At 38.0% G+C, this 25,743-nt stretch overlaps 1 protein-coding gene across 1 annotated transcript in view; it reads left to right on the top strand.

The window, feature by feature from the left end:
- Positions 1-19,074, top strand: part of CPPED1 (calcineurin like phosphoesterase domain containing 1) — a 49,879-nt gene extending 30,805 nt beyond the window's left edge. Inside the window, exon 4 of the mRNA XM_074158530.1 lies at positions 16,581-19,074. Within this exon, the coding sequence (XP_074014631.1) occupies positions 16,581-16,813 (233 nt within the window). The 3' untranslated portion in view covers positions 16,814-19,074. The remainder of the gene's footprint in view (positions 1-16,580) is intronic.
- Positions 19,075-25,743: the final 6,669 nt, after the last annotated feature.

Raw genomic sequence — 25,743 nt, 5'->3', positions numbered from 1 at the left:
TACTTTTAGTTCAAATGGTACTGTTCTCAAGGAATGTTAGATACTGCTCATAAACCTCATTGTTCCCTGCAGGTCAAAATTATCAACTAAATGTAATCACCTGTAAAAAGTACCAAAGAAAACCAAAGTTTAAATGAAATGTAAAAAACCAGGAAGTTAAAAACTCTTTAAAATAAATAGCAAGGATTGCATTTTGCAAGTATTGATAGATGTAAGACGATGAGTTATTCCTGCCTAAGGAGTGGATGATCAGGTATTACCATAGGACAAAAAGACAGAATTTGTTTTACATAAAACATGGAAACAGCATTCCGAATTACCTTGGAGGTTGTTTTCTCCCACACTGAGCCAATTTTAAACCAAGAGTGTAATGCACTCCAGATTTATTCAGTGTTAAAAAGAGTCCTGCTCTGCTAAGATCAGTCCTTTGCATATCCATTACTCATAGGGCCATTTCTGGGATGAAGGGCAGGTGGAACATGCACTAAACAAGTATATTGTACCAAATCCCTTGGCTTTGATGATACTTGAATGCCCTGGAGACAGACACAGTTCGAAGCGACTCCTCCGTGCTGTTCCCATTGTTTCCTGTTAATTGCCTTCATGTTCCTGGGGTGTGCCAGTCCCTCAAAATTTCCTGCCAGCCTGTCATCGCTGCATCGCAGTGTCATTTTCTCTATCTGTAAGAGAGCACTTTATCTGGATTACTGAACAATGCAAATTGTTTATGATACTGTTCCTAATTTACCATGTAATTGTTAAACCTGGACTCATCCAAAACCAGCCTAATTTCCAAGCTCTGAACTTCCTACTGTTTCCAATCAGTGGGGCCAAAATTCACAGCTATCTGAGGGCTCTCCAGGGGACCGACATATTTGTAGATTGGAGATTTACAAGTGGGATTGTTTGTTTTTTTCCTATAAGGAGGCAGGCTGAGAATACCGCAAAATATCTTTTTTAATTTTTGTGCTAGTGTTAATCTAGTGGAAAGTATTGCTACTGGGAAGGTGGGCAGGTAAATGACCGCTTACGTACTGATGGCTAAAGCCACATCCCTAGTTCACTGGTTCGTAGGGCAGGGCCATACAGGTGTATCCCAGTAGATAGGCATTGATGTGGAAACCAAAGCAGTTCTGTTCTAGAGCTTTCTGTTACCCAGATTACTAACATTTGGTAATGCAGTACTGGGAATATAATTAACCAAGAGGTAAAAGAGATTATGCAAAATGTTATCATTGTAATATTTATCATTGTTACATTATGGTGTTTCTCAGAGGGATGTTTCAGACTGATTGTTCTAATGTGTATCCAGAGGCTTAGCCAAAATTTGGATAGGCTTCAAATGATAAAGGAAGAGAGAATGGGAACCCAGCAATACAAGATAACTCCGTAGAAGAAATTTCCAAACTCCTTTCTGGGCCAACATCCCATTTGTACCATCTCTCCATCATTCCCATCCATAAAATCCTCCCAAAATGATGTGTTTGGTTCCTTCATGAATATGCTAAAACATTGATCTTTTGCTCGCTGTCTTATACCATAAGTAAATGAGCAACAGGTAATATTCGCTATCCAATAATCAAACATTTTGCTAATTAAATGAATACAGAGAGCAAGCCAGTTCAGTGTAACTCAGACTGCTGAGAAAAATTAGCTGCATCAAAAGTTGGCTCAGAGTTCCCTTAGTAACGGGTGCGTTCCATTCCCATTTTATTATTCAATTGAGGAACAGTCTTTGTAAGACCCCAAAATGCTATCAGTGGATTGCAAACAGGCAGTTAGCATGGCAGGAGAGATGCACAGATACACAATGACACCACTTATTTTCTGACTCTTCTGCTTTGCCAAAGAATAATCAATCTCAGCATATCATTAGACATGAAATTGGTTTTCCCCCCGTTCACTTCATACATTCTTGGAGGATTGAAACACGGAAAATTGCTAACGAAATTCCCATCTACTTTGCATTTGTGGTGTGTTATTTTAAATTGTGACTTGCAGTTTAAGGCTGCTAACCCCTTACAGCACTTAATTCAGAAATTTAGTTTAACTATTTATTCTGGAAAAAGAACTAAGTCTGCCTTTTTAATGACTCCACCGGGCTGCTACTTTTCTTCCCCCGACCTGTCAGCAGTCCTTCCTTCCTTCTGCTCTCTCACTCTGATTCAGAGTTTCCAATCACTCCGAAGTTTGTTGTGTAATTATGAAAATTTTCAGTATAACGTGCATGTTTTAGCAGTTCCTATGTTTGGCAATGTGAATGTTTTTAGATGGGCATCATATTTCAGTTGTCGATAACCCAGGATCAGACCTGGAACTATCCCAGTTTTCATGTTTATACTTTTTGTAGAAGTGTCAAACACAGAGCCGTAACTCACCTGGTTAGAGACAGACAGGAAAGGAAGGAGAATCTGGTAACTCAGGTCTTTTCATGAATAAAGAAACTAATATGGGTATGTGTAGGAATTAATCCAATGCCTGAAGGATGGTGATATTGCAGAGGTGCTTCAAAATGAGGTGAGCAACTTCAGAAAATTATTATTTTAACTTCAGAGTCCAGATCTTCTGTAGTTATTCTCTTCTAATCACATATTACATAATGTTTGTGGTTTAAGTATCCGCTCATTACAAGCAGAGATAAAAGACTAGCTGTAGAGGCTACATCTGGCACGAAATACTGAATTACATTTCTCACATTAGAAGTGTCCTTAACAGTTGGTCTAATTAAAGATAAAACCATGTCCTTATGATAAATATTTATAAATTGAAAATCTGGCACTTGTAAATATGTATTACTACTATGCAAAGTTAAACCATACTTGGAAGCTGCACATCTAAGAAATCCTCCTCGCTTGCTTTTCCTTTAAATGCATTATAACAAGTATTGTCCTTGAGAAAGTGATTTCAGTGACGATCAATTCCGTTTATAATTTAAATGCAAACACATTTCTGAAAGTGCATTTGTATAACTTCTGAAAGTTTAGCCTCAGTTGTCAAAGCTCTGCCTCCTCCTCATGCAGAAGTTAAGGACAGAGCAAACCTGTGTGCAGGAACTGTGAAGGAGCTGACCTGACGTTCTCATCTGCGAGAGCTGCCGGAGTCACTCAGCTCTGCTACGTGGAATGCATAGCCAGCCTTGAAGAGTTTTACAGTGCTGATATAAATAAGTTTGCTCGTAGTTTTGTTGGGAAAATAAAGAATCTGGATACCGGTCTAGCCAAAAATTGGGTCTGCGTGTCACAAGTCTTTGATAAACGTAAGTAATAAATTAGTTCTTAAATTAAGCAGTTTATGTAATAGAAGACATACTTCTTACATGTCTCATTCCAGTATAATTTTCTATGGATGTTAAAGACCTTTTTCTGTGACCTGAAAAGTATGGGTATTTTTGTTGAGCTATGGACAATCTCTTAAAGACTTTTTGTCCTGAGGAACATCACCGACATACTGAAATTGCTTACATTACTTAACACAATGTAGTAATAAATGTTTCTTAATGGCCCTAATGAACTAGGACATTTAAGCTAATGTCTGAACTTGTTTAAGAGCTCTGTTGAATAAAACCTAAATTAATAGTTGGGTTTTCACCAGCAAAGTTGAGAAAAGAATTTTCGGTTCAGAGTGAGAAGAGTAGGTCTATCTAGGTGAGAGATTTTGCATCCAAGAGAGAATCACTAGGTAACAGATACAAAAAATACAAGGAAATTCCCTGCAGTCTCCAGCTTCTTTTAATTAAAAAGTCTTCAAGGCATTTTTCAGACGTGGTTAAAAATACTTCATTTGTACATATGGAGAAAAATAACAACCTAAGTTTATTAAATGGCATATTTTTTTGTTATATTTGTGATTGTAGGTGCTGTAACTTCTAACACCTTTACTCACTAAAAGAGTGTGATACCTACATTCTCCTCTTAGAAATGTTGTGACAGGAGAGTAGTATTAAAGGAAGAAGCAGCTTGCTGAACATCCACAGTTGAGATATATTTGAGCACAAAATTAAAGCAGGGAGTGCTGAAAGCTGTCGTTTCTAAAATTTACCAGACAACATATGCTATGTTTCATTATTTTCTTTGTTGTGTAATCAAAGTTGACAAGGGAGTAATATTTTCTACTTCCTGCCATTGAGACCTTGATTTTGGCAAAGCCCATACGTCGAGTGAGTAATCTTAGTGCTTGCTTATGTATCGCTCTGACAGCATTTAAGATAATTTAAATACTCTTAACTTCAGTGATTTACATCAACCTCTTTCAACCTTAAAATTATGCACTCAGGGTACAGGTAGAGTGACCAAATTTGGTATCTTCTATGTCACTGTGCAAGAACAGTGTTTTTTAAGATTGTTCCCCAGGTATGATAATGAAATCTAGTATTAGACACACATAGACATTTTTTTCAGAAATTCAGCGGCAAGTACAAAAGACATTTATTTAGTACAGTCTGTAATGACATTAAGTAATATTTGCTCTTAGATAAATTTTTGAAATCTGCTTTCTCCACTGGGCTGTAGTTTTGGTTGATAAAAACTGCTTTTGATCCTTACAGCACATGGCAAACCAGGACTGTTTGGAGTTTGTGTTGGGTCTATGAGAAACCTGCATTTTCAAATGGAAAAAGTAGCAAAACCAGGAAATAAAATTCCACTGAAAGGTCACAGGAGGCATTCGCAAAAATTAACTTGAAGTACAGTGTGACCTACAGACAGCATCTCTAAAGGCTTATTTAGACCAGCACTCTAATTAGGTGATCTGGAATCGCCCTCTGGCTGTGCCTGTTGTTTCTCTGATTATATAGGAAAAGTAAGTGAGACTAAGATCCTTCTCTATATAGCTGTATTCAGTGTTGTCCTATATAAAAATACTTTTTACACAGATATACTTTGCAAACTAGTATCTTCTCTCCCATTTACACGGACCCACTGACCACCAGTTCCATCAAGCTCTGCATTCTTTAGTCTACAAAGCAAATTTAAGGAAGAGTTTTCACGCAAGTTTGCAGGATCATGTTTGCAAACAGTATATGGGATATTTTTATTAAGATGCTTATGGTGCTGTGTGCTGTAAATTCTAATTATTCAGTTCTGTTTTGTTCACGCAACTCATCTGCAGAAAGGAAGATAACACAGAGCTCCTAAGGGCTACACAAAATAATTCTGTAATGTTGTAATTTAAGGTTGACTGAAGAGGTTAAGAAATGGAGGGTGGTGATCCCTGACACTTACCAGTGGGGCTGTTTCCTTCTACTGGAACTCTGTTGGTGGGAAATTATTTCAGGTTTTTTGGAGAACGTGGTCTGAAAACTGCCCGAGCATTGAACAGTTGTTAACAGTGCTGTGACTGATGCTTTCACATCTTTGTTTGGTGCTGCAACACCTGCTTGGCAGATGGGGTGATGTGAGCACTCTCACATTGCAATGAGATAAAATCAATTCAATTCCACATGAGAGATTTTGTTTACAAAGACTACTAAATATGATCATTTGCTTTGTAGCACTGGAGTCTTGAAAAAATGATGTACACCACCTGCCCAGGGGAGGAAAAAGGTATGGCAAAAAACGCCTATGGTTAATGCATGCTCTTGTGGGGAAGCTGAACGTTTTGGAATTCTGAGAACAGTTATTACTGTTGAACCCACCACGCTGTTCAGCACTTCAAAAAACAGCTGTATGCTGCAAATGAAAGGAAGAAAGAAAAGCCAGTTTGCGCCCAATACTCCAGGGGAAGTGCTCAAGATTAGTTTATTGTTGTGACTTAAATGGTTGTATTTGCCAGCAACATTGCCTTTTAAAAAATATGTATCTACACATACATGTGTGTGGGCGTACACACACACACACACGCACGCACGCATCTCCCTCTGCCTGGATACTACTTCTTTGTTCTCCTGCCTATGAAAACTCTGAAAGGGTACTAGAGTGTTGGTAACATTCAGGTTTTTCACTCAGTACAATTTCATTTTACAGAACTGCTTCTCCACCTGTTTGCTCCCATTTTGGCTCTAATGCTGCTCCTCTCCAGCTCCTGCAGTTTTGGGAACAAATACATGGAGGATCAGCTTTTGCTAGTATATCCTCTTCCTTTAGTCCTGGATTGAGAGAGGGGTTTGGCCAGTGAAGCAGTGATTTTCAGAAAAGCATATTTCTATTTTTAAACCCAATTTTATCATTAAACTTGAACAGCTAACATAAAAGCAGAGTAACTAGACCTGAATGACAATCCCTCTTGCCCAGTCTCCTGCTTCTATGAGCCAAACCCTTGGGAAGAGCACAAGACAGCAAAGTGCACAGTGGTACTTCTTCCAAGTACTCATCCTGTTTTTCTTTCGGGGACTTACTGTATCATATTCATGTTATCAACGTAGTGCAATTCAGTGATTCTTTTATGGATTTGTTCAGTTGATTTTTGAAAACTCTCAGCTTTCGCAATAGTCTCTGGGACAGTTTCGTGTTTCAAAGCTACGTGAAGAAATGCCTTCTCTTGTTTGAACTTCACCTGTAGTCTGTATTGAGAGCCACAAATCTGTAAATGAAATACAGTGAACATTGATTCATGTCTGCGGTTACTGTAAGAAATAGTTTATTAATCAGCAGTTAAAGGGTGATAATCTGGAATGTGATAAATTTCATTGGTCAGCCAGACTTTTTTTCTCAAAATTCTTTACAGAGTGCATGGGAGGAGAAGCAAGGTCTGTACTGTACCCATTACATATTTATTATGTCACTCATATTGCACTAATTTAGCCTTCTCATTCTCTTACAGTCACATTTGCTTTTGCTGAGAAAAGCATTTATTTAATTGAAGGCTCAGTCTAAATAAAGCTTGCGACTGATTGCCTATGCTGATTATTCCAGGCATTCTCTTCCTAATTTGGAAAATTTGCTTGCTTTTCTTTAGTTTATTTTTGTATTGGTAATTTTATTCCTATATTTTTACACTGTCCGTAGTGCTGGGTTGAGCAGTTTGATTTCCAAGTGAAGCTTGGCCAGTCGCTTCTTGGACACAGCAAACCTGCCTCAAAATGGGTTTTGTACATGAGGAACCAGAGTTGGAAAACAGTTTCTTCTGAATTCAGGGTTTTTTGGAAGCAAGCCCTGGAAGTAAGTGTAATTATAGAAACTGGAGTTGGACACCCCTGGAATTTAAACTAGTTCAAGTCTGAATTCCAGCCCAGTATCATCTGATTGTGTGAGAAAAATCTGTTTTCTAGGAGCATGTTTCTTTATGAAATAATTTTTAGTATTTCAAGATAAATATAAATGCATTATTTTCCATCCTATTTTAACCTGTTTGGATTTCTGTAATCATTGCAACTAGATTACCTTTGAGATTGGGGCTCAGTCTGTATTTCTTGAATCAAACTAGCAAATGTCAAATTTCTCAAGTTGTTAGGAAAACAGTGTATTTCACAAAATCTTACTATTGCATTGGAGATTTTTTTTTTCCTCTCTCTTACCTAGTCTTTCGTATAGCAAGCTAGTGTGTACTGTCACTTCAGGTCTCATTAATATTGTCATGTACGGTGTTCCGCTACAGTTCTCCTATTCTTATAAGCTGCTGAGCTCTGCCGCTGTAAGAGCTCAGACTGCCAGAAGCTGGAGACTTACGACAACATCCAGAGTTTGGTAGGGAAAATCTTGCCAGTAAAAAGCAAGTCTCTCCTTCACATTGTTATTGAAATACCACTCTGTGGGAAGACATTTGATGCTTATGACAATACCGTAACAGCATAACCTTTCTGAGTGATCTTCCAAAGAACACGCTTGATTTTATTTATTTTTTAAACCAGCGTTTTTGAAAGCACGTGCGTCCTATGCACGCTGTCACTGGGCTCAGGTGTCAGATTATCCCCACTGCCCCTACACATTGCCTTCATGGAGAAGGCTAGAAGGCCAGCCATTGTATTTCTAATAATAATGTTTATGCGGTAAAAGACAAGAACACAGAGAAAAAGGGAAAAAAATACAAAGTTTTAAAAATCACATTGCTGTTCAGAGCATAATATTATGGAATATACCTATTGTCTGTTTAATAAAGCAAAAAGATGACATGGCTAGCATTTCACTTTAGAATAGGGACATTTTATACTGACTTAACTATTCCCTAAACAGAAAGGCTGTAAAAAGATGCAGTTGTCTGTCAGTCCACTTAGAGAAGGCAGACCATAGTCCCCTTTCTTTCCTGCCCCAAAGGGAGTTGAAAACATGCCCAGTCTTCCACATCCTTGCATTTTTCTATGCTACAGAATACAACAGCAGGAGAGTATCAAGTACGGGAGAAGAGTTTGGGAATTATGGGACTGCAACTGCACAGTAAACTCAGACTGGGATGTAATCACTCTCAGGGGGATTATCCAGGAGACACAGCTAAATGCCTTTGTTCTTTTATAGTGCAATTATGTCAAAATCATGCTGACCCTTTTCCCTGGTGCCGCAGAACTGTTGTTTAGAAGGGTTTCTCTGAGTGATAAACTATCATTTGTGGGAAGAATATGCTGTACTTTTACAGTTCTGTAAAATAACATTAGCTTCTCCTGCTAACAGACGAACTGCCTTCTGCAGGACATTCAATATGTAGTTTCTCGTCATGTAATGAACTATTTTCTCATCTGATTCTTGTCAGAAATAAAATCAACAGCATGCTGACAACACTGGGGTAGCTAAAGTTTTCTTTCAAATTTTCAGTATCACCAGACCTCAAAGAGGCAGTGAATATTTCTTATAGGACTCTGTTTCTTTCAGAATATTATTTTGCTTTGGGATGTTTGGGAACTCAGAAGTTCTGTGACATGGTCATCATTACAAAGAATAGTTTCTTCTAAATCAGAGCTACTGCAGTTTGTGAGGGTGTGACAGTTGGACACATGCAGTTGCTCCTGAGCCTGGTTGGCCTGGTCATCCCTTTCTGTACCAATCTTTTCTATGAAGCATCCAAAGCAAATCTCAGATAGTTGTTAGATCTCTTTCCTTATTAGTCCAGTGAGTCAGTTTAATAGCACCCATCACACCATCTCTGTAAGAAAAGCCCTTTTTTATAGTGTGACATTTTGGTTCACACTTGAAGAGTGAACCAAGAGAAAAAGGGAAATGCTGGTAAAAACTGTCCATCTTACCAGAGCAGTTGAACTGAGAAAGATGCAAATTACCAAGAGCTTGCTGAAGCTCTTGCAATGACTAATTATTTGGTGAGCTGGCATTACGCAGCAGACACTGGAAATAAAGGAAGGTGCGAAAAAGTCTTCAGAGGTGGTTTTGGATTTTCTATTGAGACATGTCTGCGATAGAAACCATGAGCAAAGTGTTCTTATCGTGGTTTTGACTTGGAAAAAGGTATCCAAATTAAAATATTAATTCTGTTTGAAAATTTTTTAAAAACAAGTTGTGCTTTAAAGATTCCGCTTATGAATGAACATACAGATAGCATCAAAGGAAGCATGCTGAATTGCAGAAGCTATTAATTACCCTCCTCAGCACTTACCTCTTGCCTTGCCAAAGCCCCTGTGTATCCTTACAGTCTGAACTGACATAAGGTAGTGTGTAAATTAGCATAAAACCAAAGTATTTATTAACTCATTTCATGGTCAAGCTAACGAAGAGTTAAGAGGCTTATCAACATATGCAAGTATTACATCTCTAGACTCCTGAACAATCCATGTTTTGGTTGGTTGTTACAGCATGAATTATTTATGCTAAACAGGCTGCTTTGGGCTCACAGAATTTGTACCATAATAGGTATTTCTTTCTTTAGCGGGAATGCATTATTCTACAGGGAAAAAGAGCTATGATCGGGTCTTTCGAAACAGTAACTTTTTGTCTTTAAGATTCAGCTCTGTCAGATCACAACTAAAAAGGACTTTTTGTGTTTAATCAGAAAATGATGGTAAATTGCATGCTGGCAGGAGGACTTCTCTGGTTTACAAAATCGGACTCAATCCCTGTATTTAAACCTTTTTTTACAAAGACACTAATGTTTTTGCAGATTGATTGATTCTGAAAACTCACGTTTGGTGTGCAGGCACAAAGCTCATTGGTTTTGGTGTTTTCATGATCGAAGTACAGTTTTAGAGCAGACAGAGGAAGACCTGGTGTCCAACACTGGATGGTGCCCATCCTGAGTCTCTGGCTTCCAGTCCTGTTCTGATCAAAAATTAATTTGGCAGTTCCAGTCTTTTTTTCCCTACCAGGTACTCCATACCTGTTGTATCGTTATGCAGTCTGACAGCAGGCCATGATGATCACAGAGACGGTGTGTGTGGTTTGGTTTGGTTTGTTGTGGGTTTTTTTTCCCTAGTAACTATCTGCACAGTTTTTTTTACCTTATTTTGATTTTAATCCCTTTTTTTCCTCTTTTAATGAATAATCCATTAGGTATGAATAGTGTCTTGCAGTAATGGATCCTGCTTTTTTTTGGTTAATGGATACTGTGAAACCTCCAGTCACATTTAAATTCAAATCACTGTGTATTTCATAAAAAATGAAATAATGAATACTTGTGAAGGTGCCATCCTTTGGACATTTATTTACACAGTAGGTTTTTAGTATTTCATATGGCTTTTATATCAAAGCTTTTCCCAACTGCTATTTCAGAAACCAGGGATTAAAAACAAATCACTATTCTACCTTTTTTTTTTTTTTTGTAGTGGGAAGGGACTGTACTTTGTGTATAGCTGGATGCATTTAAGTGACCTCAGGATACCTTAAAGTGGGCTATAAAAATGAGGCCTGCCAGGACACTGTTCTTTTCTCACAGAGTTTAGGAAAAAAAAAGGGGGAAAGGGGGAGTAGGGAGGGGCTGCTAGCAACTTGACAGTATTACTTCAGAAAAACATCTGAAATGAATAAATTAAATTTGAGTGCATACATCTCTCGGATTCTTTTTATGTTTAAGATCAAAAGCAAGAGCAAAGTAAATTGCCTGCTTGTCATCTTAGTATTATTGCATTGACTGGTTCAGATTTCTTTCTTATGCTAACTAACAAAAGTGAGTGGAATACAGTTGAGTGAACAAAAAAGTGCTACTGAAGAAAAACAACATCAGTTAGATTTCTACTAATACACATCAGTGACCTGTTTGTTTCTTTGTTCAAGATGTAACATGTTGTAACACAACAATAACAAGAATCAATACTAGCAGTCTAAATACAGAGTACCTGAAAACTTAAGTCTGGGCAAAATTTTCACTGGGAGATATCAAGAAAAAAAAGCCAGGCTGGATGGGGCTTTGAGCAACCAGGTCTAGTGGGAGGTGTTTCTGCCCACAGTAGGGGGCTGGAACTAGAGGATCTTTAAGGTTCCTTCCAACCTAAACCATTCTATGATTCTAAAGCAAGATACTAAATTCTAGCAGAGGCTGATGCTGAGCAGCCAGATCCACAAGGACGTTTCAGCACTGAACACCCATCTACTGCAATTAGGATCCAAATGACATACATATGCTAAAAGGGGGAATTTGGATAACAGTCCCCATAAACACCAGCTTGTTTAGGCAGAACCTGCGTCCCGTAGCCAACAGCAGGTAAAAGAGGTTTTAAATCATATCCTCTCTGGTCTGAGGTATCATAGCTGCACTGCTTACAAATGACTCTCACTTCAGTTCCCTACCAAAATACCTTCTTGAGTGTAGGCAGTTGGCAGATGTCAAACATAATCATGGTGAAGTTGCAGTATTTGCCTAAGAAGAAAAAAAAGCTGCATGATTCATGGGCCAAACTTTTTACCTGGTGTCTGTTCTGCTGTCTAGGATGGGTTTCTCAAAATTTTCCCTTGAATTCTCAGACAAGAGGAGATTTTTGTTTTTCTTACAGCATAACTAAAGTTACTTTATTACTTTTGTATCCTCTGTCCTTCTAATTACACTAAAACTGTCAGGGGTTTGGTTTACAAGGTCTTGGCTTCTGTTTGTCTTGGTGAGAAGATGCTACTTTAGGAACACAGATGCTTCCAGTAAAAGGGGAGCACTTAATTCCCTTACTAAAAGTGTTTGACATGGGTTTACACCTCACTATGATTTTATAATTGTTACTTTTTCCTGACTTTTTTCAGAGACTAAAGTAGTAAAGTAGTTTTGCTTACCTGCAGGAAGAGTGGAAAATATTGAAAAAACTTGTTACTGTAGTATCAGTCACTTCCTGGAAGCTGGTAACGGTATTTTACAGACCCAGCTGGTGCAGTCATCAAGCAGGCCATACATCAGGTTCCTAAATGTTCAATCCTCGATCCTTCATTTTGCTGCCACTTAACTCTGCATGGAAAGACCAAGACAGAGTCAGGTCCATGCTAGATGTGTGTCTGCGAGTGGAATCTAGAATGTTGCTGGAGACCACTGGTTATTTGTTAAATGCCTGAAGGCCAGGAAAGTGCCACATAACGTGGATTCATCACAGCCAGCTCTAAGCTGAAAGCAAAGTGGTAACATTAAGCTTAGTGTGTCCTATAACCTCCCCACAAATGCCTTAACTCAGAGGCTGCAGGAAGCAGCCTGGTCTACTCAGTATCCTCTCCTGCCCCATCAGGGCTTGCGCTTTTAAGGACACTGCCACAAGGCAAGATGAGTCCCACTTTAACGAGGAGGATGTCATACGTAAAGTTCCCACAATGTTCAGTTTTGCTCTCTGTATTAGGAAGCAGGGAGCTTCCTTGCAGGAAGCAAGAGCAGGGAATGCCCAGCCATGCCATAAGCAGCTCTAGATGGGCACGTTTTCTGTCGCTGCAGAAGGGCTGGGGGCTGGAGAAGGGAAGTGCAGCCCCAGGGTTGGGATAGATGGGCATGTCATGAGAAATAAACACGTAGTTCTGCTGCATGAATTGCTTAAATATGTTACGTTAGACAGCCACTGTAATAAGCTGCAACACAGTAGGAGATGAGAAATGACTGCTCACTCTCAAATTGACTGTAGCATCAGTTGTAAAACATCTTTATACTATGATTTTAAGGGCTCAAAAAGTATCTAGAAAGTACAGAATCTCTGCAAAGAGCCCATTATGTCACCGGGCTTTTATATTCCACCATCACCTTTTGAGGAATTCTGATTGCATTTCTCCCAAGATTTAAAAAAAAAAAAAAACCAAACCACACACCTGTCTTGCTGTGTTCCTGCAGCGGAGTCAGAGCAAGCTCTCAAAGTTATTACACCGAGTTACTTAGAAGCGTAACTCATACACGAGATAGATGAGCAAGTTACACTGAGCAAAGAGTATTAGCACTAATAAATTAAAATAGGGTAACAGACAAGTTCTAGCTGACAATGACCATATACCAATATTCAATGTAAAGGTAACTTCATTCTTGGTTTTCCACCTTGAGTCATTTGCTATTTGAGAAATCTTTGGATTTGAAATATGAAAGCCCGTGTAGCTTTTACCAGGCACACAGCAGAATAATTCATATTTTGCTTTCCAAGCTGCTTAATTTTTAACTAGACTTTAGGCCTAGTTTATATATTTATATCGGTCTTCAAATCACTCACTCCCACAAAAGCAAAGGATTGATGTAGCTAACTGTCTTAAGACAGGTTCACCTACTTTCCTTTCCATTTAATCACTGTGAAAGAGGTCTAAATCTACTGCGGGAGAAAGGCTGGAAGATTTTTCTGGGTAAAGAAATAAGGATTTCCTTGTGAAGTTCTAGTGTGTTCCTAATCACAGCTCTCTGCCTTTAAATTGCCTGTACTCTTTCCCAGAATTTCTGCTGTCTGAAGGCAAAATCAGTTGTTGCTAGCATTTATTTTTTTTACATGTCATTTAAGGTTATAGTATCTCACAAATTACCCATTCTCTGGCCAACCACCTGAACAGGACTAAGCATGTGTTACCTTTTGTGTTAAGCATGGAATGGCAGATTACTGAAACACATGAAAAATAATGGAAGTTTGGTATTGTCATCACAGTGTCCATCCCCGTGCGTCCTTATATTATTCTCTAATGATAAAAACAGTGGTTGAAAGGTAATTCCCAGTGCTGTGTATTTAAGGGTAGCTTTTAGCCTGGGGTGGTGAGCAGGACGCTGCTGTGTGCAGAGGAAAGGAGAGCCATCAGGGAGCACCTCACAGGGCCCACAACAGCTGGTGCTTGTCCCTGTGTGTGCGAAGCTTCGCTCGTCTCCACTGTGCTCCTCCGGAACAGGCACAGATTTAGACCTTTTTAGTTTATATTTCAATATAAACACTAATTATGTCCAGCAAGGTACAGCATCTATAGAATAGTGCCAGCAAGATATTTTTCTATTATAGCACAGCAGTTTCTTAGCCAACTAGCAAGAAAGATTCCGTTTCATAAAGTAGCCAGTTATGCTGATAACCTGCTGGCTGTCTAGTCACAGTTGACAGAGACACTCAGTATTAACTGAACGTATTTTCAGATGCTTTATGTAGAACCATCAAAGTTTCATTATGATTAAGGAGCACACAACCTATTGTATTTCAATAAAGAAATCCTTTAGGTGTGTTTGAAAATTTTTGAATTGTCACTAATAGTATCGTAAATCAACACCAGATCTAAACAGTTTCTGTTACAAAATATAAAATTCATTTACATGTTTTGCATTTGATGATAAACAACAAAATTCCCAGTATTTTCAACCATCCAGTCCAGTAATTTTCCTGTTTCACAACAGTACAAAATAGTATTAGATGCAGCTTCAGGAAGCTGTAATAGTCTGAAATCCAAGGATCTTAGACTGAGCATGCCAAAAATCCATCCCAAAACCTGTCTGTAAAATTAGCTATTTATACTAATTCCGTATTTTTATTCAAAATAAAATATGCACAGTCTTAAATTAGCAAGAAAGCTGATGAATGATTTTTTGCCAAGCTGTGAATGCTGTTGACTATGATGCTCAGCTGTATCTATCAGCTGTGCAGAGAACAGCTAAGCGGGGAAGGATGCTGGCACCACCTGGAAATGAGATGCTTGTCTGGGATAGGGGTTCTCTCTTAGGAAGAAGCTGGGTGCACAACTCTGTTGTGAATGGTTTTACAACCTTTGACATGAAGTACTTAGCATCAAAATGTCTTTTTCTTTACTTTTCTGACTGATGAGACTAAAAAGGTTGTATTATTTTGTAGTAATAAAAACATTTGATTAAAATTTATAAAACTTCAAATGGGGAGGGGAAAATAATCTATTCAGTAACATGAATTTCACCTGTAAAGACAATCAGAAAGGCCATTCAGAGTAATGAATACAGCTTCTACCAATTTATGTGTTTATTTTTGCAAGTCAGAAGAAACAAAAAAGTAGAAATTACTGGTTTGGAGGTGAGGATGACACAATTTAATTTAATTTGAAATTGTTTCAAAATTTCTGCAGAAATCCCACAGCTACTGAGGAGCACAGCAGGAAAGCAGAACTGGCATATGGATCATCTTTAGAAGCTGGTCAAAATCAGATATCATTTGCAAACTTAATTAATTTTTTCTTAAATTATTGTATTCTGTGAGAAGGTTGGACTTTCTTCAAACACTCATTTGGCTAATCAGTTAGACAATGATTCAGCCAAGGATTTCAAAATACATTATAAATACGCAGTATGTTTGTCGTCTTCACCTGGTATTTGTCATTTAGCTTTTCTTCTACTCCTGACCAAGCTTGGAAAATACTTGAATGCAACCTACCCAGAAATTTTCAATATAGCATATTGTTGTCTCCTGCCACAAATCAAATATATGTATTTCAAGTTTATAATGGAGTGACTTTTTAACCCCAATACAGTCCAAAATATAAACAGTCTATTTTCAAAAAAAAAGAAAGAAACAGAACAGCCTGAAGTTATTAAAAATACACAGGAAATCAGAATAAACCTGCCTTGTTTGTACCCTATACTAGATAAATGTTAATTCATGTCATGACCAAGCCTGACTCCTCTTGCAGGTTGTCAACCTTTGCTTTTTTGGCTGCTCTCATCTTTCTTCCCCTCTTATTATAACTCACAACTTCTTCTGCTTATTAGGTTTCTTTGATGTTAACTGGCTCTGTTCCATCTGTGATACCTCCACCCCCAATGTCTTTCAGAAAAGATTACAAATTATCTCTCACTTATGTTTTAAATTTTTTTTTCCCAATAAGAACAATCAGCCATTGCAGTAATCTCCCCAGGGAAGTGGTAGATTCCCCATCATTGGACATTCTTTAGGCAGTTTTCTGTTACTGACATTTTTTTCTAATTTTAATCAGCTTCCTCTAGAGTATTCCTTCTTTCCAGCCAAAGGAGTAGGAAGATGACAAACACACCTCGTAGTAAGAAGCATAAAGAAGTCAGAGTCCAGTAACCCTAAACAGAGCTGTGGAGCAGAATAATGTTTTTACTCATTATTTATTACTATTACAATTTTTTTTACTATTTACTAATTATTTGTTTAAAATGCAAGGTCAGGTAAATGGTCTCCTTTTAATTTTATGAACCGTTAAGGAATGAAGGCAAATATGACACCTGTAGCTGTACTTGCTATCGAACTTTCCCTACAACCTCAGCAGCTGTGTAAGCCTCAGCGTATAACCTCAGCAGTACGTGGTACTGTAAGCACATTTTATACATAAACTGCAACTGCTGACTAAATTCATACTCTCTTTTTTTCTTTTTATTTTAAACAGGCATTAAAGCTGTATTTTCTGGACATTACCACAGGAATGCTGGAGGATTCTACAGAGGACTGGAAATGGTAGTTTCATCAGCAATAGGATGTCAGCTGGGAGAAGATACGCATGGGCTTCGAGTGGTCGTTGTCACAGATGAAAAGATTGTTCATAAATACTACAGTTTAGATGAACTGGGCAGTCAAGGCATAGAGAGAGAGCTGCTTGATATGCTTGCTAAGCAAAATTAGGCTATGCCAAATGATGTGATTTTTTTTCTATATTAGACAAATAGAAACAGTTTCAGAAAGTTTCCCCGAGCTGAGGATACGGGTTTCTGATTGTGCACCATGCCCCAGAACAGCTCTCAATTTATCTTCCTAAATAACAAGAAAGTTGTTGACATGTTTCTCTTTTGAAAATTAGACCTGTGAGGAATATGGAAGAATAGCAGAATTAATACAGTAAGGTATCAATGAAAAGAACTGTTCTGAGAATTTTTACTTTGCTCCTAGATAAGACTTTCCTGTTAGAGAGAAGGTGCATCAAAGAGTGAGAGTTGCAGTGTCTAGATAAACCTTCAACTCGAGTCTGGTTTAGTTTTGTATTTGAGAGGGTATTTTAAAATCAATAGATTTAGTCATTTCTTTTACACTCTAGACAATATAAAAGTTGCATTTTTTTACTCTATAAAAACAAATCTCAAAAACGCTGAAATCAACTGACTCCCACTGACTTTTAGCGACCTGTGCATCAGATCTTGTTACCTACAGGCCGTATTTTCCCCCATCTCCCACACTTTATTTTCTTAGCTCTTCACAGCCAGCAGCGATAGGAGAGCAAACACATTCTGGTTTGCAGTCACAGCCTGGGTTTCTGTTACATCCTAGCTTTATATAATGAAAAGGCTATAAACAAAGCTACTATAGATGCCACTGACAGAAACTAAACATGGAACAATTATTTTCCTTTTGAAATTTAACTACCATTCAATTAGCATATATTCTTGCTTATAGCTTCAGCAGTTGGAATAATTTCATGGGGAGAATATTCTGTACAAACGCAATTTAAGAGTGCCTTACTGCAATATGATACAATACTGAATGTTGAAAACCCGAAAAAGTATAGTTTCTTCACTGGAATAAGTCTTTTAAAATAAATTATTTAAAAAGAAATTTATGTGCTGCAACGCACCTGGTTTTTTTTTTTAGCAAGCACATCTGATTTACTGTTAAATACAAAAATAAAAAAAATCTTCACGTAATTAACACATACCTGGTTTTATTTTGTAAGTATTTAGTTGAACACGTTATAACCCATGCCACAGGTTATCCAGAAATAGAGACAGCACAGCTTTAGCACCTGAAGAGGGAAGAACAGAAGCAATACTGGCTGAAAAACTAATGCATTCTATCCGGTTTTATGTATACGCACGATCCAACATTGTTCCCTAGAGAATATTACAGATATTTAAATACGGTGAGAGACACGAAATGCTGTGCTGAAGAGTCGGTTTCATTACATTTTAGTCACAACAGTTTATCTAGGATGCTCCTTCAAGCTTGATTTGTGGGACTCGTGAGATTCTAAAATTACCTCTGTCGCATTTCCATAAACCAGTGAAACAGCTGCACCTGCAGATGGACAGGACCAAATATGGACAGCCGTCCCATGACAATAACCTAAGCGTAGGTAATGTTTGATTCAGAAAGGAAGAAAATTATTTTGTTTTTATTCTGTGCCTAGCTTCGCTTAGTTGAACGTTTTCACAGTCTCGTTTTTCAAGGGAACATCTGGGAAATGAGAACTAAAATCTAAGGCTAGATTACTTTGAAATAGGTAGGTACCGAGGTACCCAAATGGCAGTTTCATTGGATGTTAAGCACCCATTAGTTCAGGTACTGGTTTTAAAAATCTGTGTACTCATACTTTTCAAATTTGGTCGTAAATAGCTGGGAGCTATTTAGTAGTCACAGCTAATTAACAATTTCAAGAATGAGGTTATGTTTCTTTATGTTTTGCAGAAGGAAGAATAGTCTCTCTCTGACTTAAATCTCTTAAGTTAGTTTAAATCATAAGGCTGAAGAAGTTCAGCAGAGGGACCTGAGCTGATCTGAGCATGGAATATTCTCTCTGCTCCAGCACAATATTATAAAGCTGAATGGAGGAGAAGTTTAAACAGTTTTTTCAATATGCCTGTTTATTAAAGGCTGTAGTTTTAACTAAATATATTAAGCTTGAGAGACTGAAGCATAACTTTGGGAGAAAGTCTTTTGACAGATATGAAAATTGTGGTATATAGTGTTCTAAAATTTTATTTTCAGAGTTGCGGTGTACTAATATACAAAATAAATGTTTATATAAGCATAATTTTAATTTTTATTTTTAAATTTTTTCACTTTTTTCAAGTGTCATTTCAACATAAGAGTTTCTATTGCATTTTATCATGAAAACATCACTTAAGTACAAAGCTGAAGTTCAATTAAAAAAAATAAAGGTTTCTTTATATCCCAAATTCTTCCTTTATTTAGTGATTTCTAAGAATATCGTGTTATGTTCATGTATAAAAAGATCACCAGATTTGACTTCAGTTTGCAGTTTTTTAAGATAGTAAAGTTGGGCTGCTGCCTTTTATTAAATACCTTCTTGTCCTGCACAGGATTTTGGGAGATAAGAGTGTTGTGCAGCTACATGTGTTACGTAGGCTTTGGCCGAGATTTCTGTCCCACCCTGCTGTAAGCACAGGTAATCACTAAGGGACGTACTTTCTCTTATTGTCTACTGCACTAGATGGTAAAGTAGAAAAACCCAGGTACATTGTTAAAGACTTGATGACAAATATGATTAGCTTCATAGGAAGAAGAAAAAAATTCTGAGAGTTTTATATTTGAAACATTGAAAACATTTGTTTTGGTTCTTGCCTTGCAAGTTTTTAAAAGAAAGAAAATTAAAATGTCAGAGAGGAGCAAGTTGTGTGCACAGCTATTCCTCTGTAGCCTGGATGACATTCTGATGACAACAACATTAGCTGGAATGAGGGAACGGCCTCTGTAGTACTTTGGCCTTTTGGAGCCCATGCCTCACTACAGTGAGTTAACAACTCCCTGCACTAGCCCGAAATAGGGAGGGGTGTTCAGCATTTCAATTATTGATCCTTTTGCCATTGCCGTAGTTTGACAAGCATAGTCTAAGTTAGCATGCGTATTAAACTTTTTGGCATCCTAAAATGCAAGATAGTGGGACAATAAATAAAATCTATTTCCTATGCACGTTGTTTCAAAATGTCTTATTTTAAATGACAACTCAGAACTTCCACTCAGTTTCTCATTCGCATGAAGTGGAGTCAGCCATGTATAGATCAGGTGAAAACAGCCGCATTCATACAATACAATCATGGGAGAGTTTTTAACTGGACATTGCTGTATGAAGCAAAGAGTTACAAAAATGAAATAGGAATGTGCTTTTTTACCAGCCTAAATAACAAATTTCTTTTGATCACTTTTCTTAGCATAATTATCTAATTTAGAATTAATGCTGATGCCTTAACTAATTTGAAATGGCAGAGGTCCTTGTGGTCACAGTGCCTCATCCTGTTTATGTAAAGAAAAATAATTTATATTATGTTAAATTATGAAACAGTCCACCCATGGAGACACTAATTACCATTTAAGAAAACATCTTTTGATGTTTAGGATGTTATTTTTGTATTTCCAGCAGGGCTATTAATTGTAACTCTCTGTCAGGATATGACTGACATTAAAGCAAGATGTCACTAGAAGTTCAAACTGCTGATGAAAACAGAGCGCAAGTGCATCCTTGTGCATTTCCGTGCACTCAAGGGGTTGGGCAGGGAGGAAAAAATGAAGTGACCACAATTCATTTTGGTTTCCTGTGGGCAGCTAAAAGGCTGAGATAACCCCTCATGACTCTTATTAAATGTGGAAAATTCGTATTAGTACACCAGAGCAACCTGTGAGAGCAACCAAATACTATATAATTAAGTACAATCTGAGGTGGAGACCTATGAACATGAGGCAAATTACTAAAAATTGTCTTTGAGACCAATCTCGGTTTGCCAGTTTCAGTGTAAGCAATACAGTTAAGAACACACTTCTTCCAAATCTTTCCAAAAAGGTCATTAAGCCTTGACCACTGTTTGCACATTGCCTGCCTTCAGTTCATTTGGTTCCAGCATCTAATCTTACAAGTTGTACTAGAGGCAATATTTTGATAGGACTACAGCATTCAACTTCTGGATATTACAGACGGAAAATGACGCTTGAGGTCTTACTAAAAATGAATTGCATTTTACATTGGGAATGGGCAGTGGCAAAAGTAAAGTCTCTTCCACCATCCCTAGTTGCAGCCCAAATGTCCTGTGCTCAGCGTTGAACGACTGCTTTCTTACCTCAGCACAGCAGCTTGTCTTCTAGTGTCTGTATTTTCCAGACATGATCTTCAAGTAGCTGTTCTTATTCTGCTATGAGAACAAATAATTAAGAGACACATCTAACATAAGCAAATATACAAAGCATTAAAAACTAAACATTTCACTGCTTAAAAATGCACTGTTCCTCAGTCTGTGTATGTCACTGTACAAGCCACTGCAGGCTAACACGTCATTGTTTCAGCTAATGGTAATGCTGTGAATAAGCTGCTTTCCTTAATGCTCTCATTAAGCCTTCTCTGCAACTACTATTTGAACGCAGCAGTATCCTTTAAAGCAAGAGAAACATTTACACATACATTAGTTATCACTAAGTTTGCCTGCGAAACAATCCCTGCCATTACCTACCTATTAATTCATGATAAACAGTCACCATGTAGAAATGCTGGTCTGCATTAGGGAATTGTAAAGAGGGAATTTCCACTTCAATGATCTTCTACAATTACTAGGAACTGCTTTCTCTTCCAGCTCTACGCTAAGATAGGAGACATGGCATCACTGGCAGGTATGGCATGGCAATGCCAGGTTGTTTGGGCTGCCAGCGTGCCAGTCCCAATTGGCATGAACCACTACCAAAATAATATCCAGCAGAGGGGCAAATTTCTTAGGCACACAGGAGAAATTTACTAAGAAGAGAGCTAATACATGAAATCTCTTATGGGCAGGCATGTAAGGCCCAAGCTGGACCACTGGAGCTGCAGCTTCAAAGCAAGCACCCACATGGCAGCTTCCACATCCACTATGGTTAAGTTTATTCCAATGGCAGTGTGACAGCACAAAGGATGCTGTCACCTCCACATGGCTGACAGCAGCCTTACAACAAGGCGGGGCTTGAACAATGAAAAATTTGTAAGGCTTTTTTTTGGAAAAGTTTTTTAGATTAGCTGTTTTAGCAATATAAATTATTGCCTCTTATTAGGGAGCAGGGTCTCATGAGTAGTTTGCACCCATTCTAATCCCATTTGCCCCATCATAAAAGGGTTTTATTAATTGTTTGTTACTCAGACGTCTGAAGCTTAGGCAATTCACAGCTAATAAATGCAGGCACTGAGCTTTTGGACACAGTTTCATTGGAAGATGCTCTATAAAAAAAAAATGGAAAAATAAAACACAAGAGAGACAAAGCATTAGACCAGCCTATTAAATTAGCCTCCAGTCTAAATGTAATCCAACTCTGATGCAGAAGATACGGGGGGGGCGGAGAGAGGGGGAGAAACAACCCACAGAACTAAGGCAACAGAGACAAACCAAAAGCTGTACAAGCAATATGAAAAATATTCCCAGCACTTCTCTTAAGAAGAAAAAAAAAAAAAAAAAAAAACACCACAACAACACAACCTACAACTCCAAAAGCCATTACTTTTTTTTAATTGACATTTTCATTTGTTTCTCTAGAAGTAATTTCCTCCGTTAGCACTTTGTCAAATGCAGGTAGTTGAGTACAGTTCTACTAATAAACAGCTTTTTTTTTTTTTCCTCTAGGAGACCCATTAAAGCCTCATCCTATTTAAAATTATAGTGTTGTTATGTGACTTTTGGGTAGCCAGCAATTGAAACATCCATCGTCTAAATATACTCCTATCTTTCTTGACCATTGTTCAGAAAGGTATAGGGTTGTTAAAAATTACAATGTGGCCTTTTAAATGAACTGGTAATGGTGTTCCGTATGTGTATCCAAACCCTTCCCACCCGTTTCCATATAAAAAAGGCACAGAAGTACAGGAAGGTATCTATACTGCTCTAATGAACAGAGATCAGCAGTCCTACATATGGCAACCTGCCATTGTCTGAATAATGTGTCAAGAGCACACCAGCTGGGAAACCAATGACTTGTATTTGGCTGCATGTGAGCCAAAGATAATATTACCACAGAAGACCATGTTATTCCAGCACACCCCCAGCACCAAAGCCAAGAGGGTGCTAACAGGACACAGAGGGCAAAAACAATGAATCTTCTGTCTTTTTTAACAGAACCTGAGATTAGTCTTACCCTTCTACTAATTCCATGCCTTGGGGTGTCATAACCCAGGAGGAGATGGAGCCACCGCACTTTACCTCAGCTGTGTAAAAGCTGGTGTTCCAGTCTGGTCAATGAGATTCCTTCCTATATAGGGACATAAGCAACTCCAGCAGGTAATTCATCCTATCCTGCAACTGCCTTGTGCAAAAAGGACAATTAAAGCCAAAAAGCAGTCACAGATCTGGTTATACCAACATGAGAAGCATCCAAACACTTATTTATTGAGCCTGAGCTTTTATAGCTTTGGAGTCTAAACAATGCCAGCACTACTACTTGATTTGGGATGTCTTTGGGATGAAGGCACTTCCTCCTCCCATACACAAATATTCCTTTTCCCAGATCATCAGCTGTGTAGAGAATTTGCAGCAACAGCTCTAAAGAAGCATGCGATAGGAGTAGTACACGCACAGGTGTTTCCATGTAGTTCCAGGTAGCAGAAATTTAATCCAGACACTAATTAAAGATGATAATGCCTCAGGTTCCTCACTTACAAGCACTCTCTGATTTGGGTTTACCAAGATTCCTACTCTTCACAACAATTTAATTCCACTGAAGGCTCATCCAAGTTATCCAACCCCTTCTGCCGTCCATTGGTCTAGCATTTAATTTACACTCCCTCCCCACAATGAGCGTAAAATTGACAGGAAGACTTCCCTACTATAGCCACTCCCTTTGGCTCTTTTTCCTTCACTTTTTCCAAGCTGCAGAAAGGAATCACCATTCCCACCGATCTCAATCCAGCCCTCCACCACAGCAAGAGCAGGATAAGAGCTGATACAAACATCATAGATATACTCAGATACTGTTTGAGGAGTTCCTCACTTTGTTTTCCCTGACAGCATCTCCCTTCAAGCTCTACTACACCTGTGTACTTATTTCATAGTTAATTGTTAAACCTAAGATAGGATGGGTGAGACTCAGTGCAGTAAGGCCAGGACAAAAGTCAACAGGTCAGGGCCTGAGGTTTCATCCCATGAAGTCACCTTCCCGGATGTGAACTGGAAAACCTGCCAAAAAACATAAAGACACAGGGAAGAAATGAAACAGAATTGGCAAGCAACTCGTTATGTGCTACTGGCTATTTTCCTCAGCTGAAAGTTAGCACCATCCTCTCCCTGACAATCTTTAGGTGCATGGGGAGCTCTTGAAGGCTACTCAACTAGTTCTCTGCTGGCAAAGGGCCCAATCTGGTCTACATGGCATTTGTCAAACGTGGACACTCACAGCAACTCAACATCAAGAAATTTTCACTGTTAACAACATAAATACTGGTTAATATTTTACATTATATATACCATACAAGTAGGTTCCCCAGCTGCTCTGATGTTCTCTGTGTTCAAACCAGGGCACAGTAGTTCCTTTCAGCTCCATGGATCCCATCATACACTTTTAAGTGTGCACATACTTCAGTGAAAAAGCAGGCCAGTCTAAAGCATCCCTGCTTGGACGCACAAGGTAATAGCTATGACCTTCTACAATACTCTACCCCATCTATTTAATTGTCAGAGTAATTTGAGATATAACTCAAGTAACGTAGTACAAAAGCTTTGTACCAGTACTGTCATCTCACCCCCTCACACCCCCCCAGCTCCTTCTTTTTTACTAAAAAGCATGTTTAGGAACATGATTGTGAAATAGTGAGAGATTAATCACTCTAATTTATTTCATTTTACCACAGTACCATACAGAAGGTGAAGTGTTCGTTACCGAAAGTAGATTCCAGCAATAACTGGGATTGCTGTACTCATTCGTGCATTTCAGCGCATTTTGTTCAGACTGCACCTTTCTACATTCTTCTTCAAGGTGTTTTACAATATGATAACATCAAAAACAGATAAGGAAGAGGATCTATCCTTGATGAAAAATATTGTTTTTATGAGTACACTGTCTCAATGCAGTAATGATTAGAGTTTCAATCACTTTTTCAAGGAAGCAAGGAAAAAGAGAAAGAGAGAAAGAAGGGAGAATGCTGTTACTGTGACCCAATTTGAGAGCTGAAATAGACCAATTACTGTTTAGAGAACAGCATTCCTTTTCACTGTGTAGCAATTTAACCCAGACAATAAATGCATATTTAAACTTCAATTGATTTAAAAACATAAATGCTGCCAATCTTCCCAACCAAAGGACTTTTCTTATTCCTTTCATTTGGTACACTGCCACAATAGGGTAACTGAGATGAAATATTTTGTACAGTGTATTTCTGAGTCCTGTTTTTAACAGAATTTTGTTTGCTGTGGGTAAATACAGGAAGTAGTATATGTGGGTCATTCAAAATTAATTCTAAATTTTACAGTCTACACTTCTTATATAAATTAGTTTGCATTAAAATCAGACTTCAAGACAAACTAACGATTTGACAAAAATAGAGAATCATGGATACATATCAAAGGGATCAGTCTAAACAGATCAAAAGAGTGATGGGACTATGTTAAAATTCACCTTATAATGAGCTTTTCAGCGAAAGGACTTTTACAAATTTACTGCTTTTCCTATCTGTGCACTAGGCCATATAGCAGTTTCCTTTTTTTTCTAGAAAAGGAGCTCACACTGTTAGATTATTTTTAAGCCCCCTATTATCAATGCAGATATCTAATGCCTCTCCTTATCCTCCTAAGAAATAATGCAATCCTAATTTATTTCTCATTAAAGATGCATTGTACCACTAATCAGCTAAAGGTATTTTACTTGAGGCTCACTAAGTTTATTTTTAA

The sequence above is a fragment of the Numenius arquata genome, chromosome 14 (assembly GCF_964106895.1).
Source record: "Numenius arquata chromosome 14, bNumArq3.hap1.1, whole genome shotgun sequence".
Classification (NCBI taxonomy): domain Eukaryota; kingdom Metazoa; phylum Chordata; class Aves; order Charadriiformes; family Scolopacidae; genus Numenius; species Numenius arquata.
Note: the sequence above shows the minus strand (reverse complement) of the source record. Positions and strands in the feature narration are given on the sequence as shown.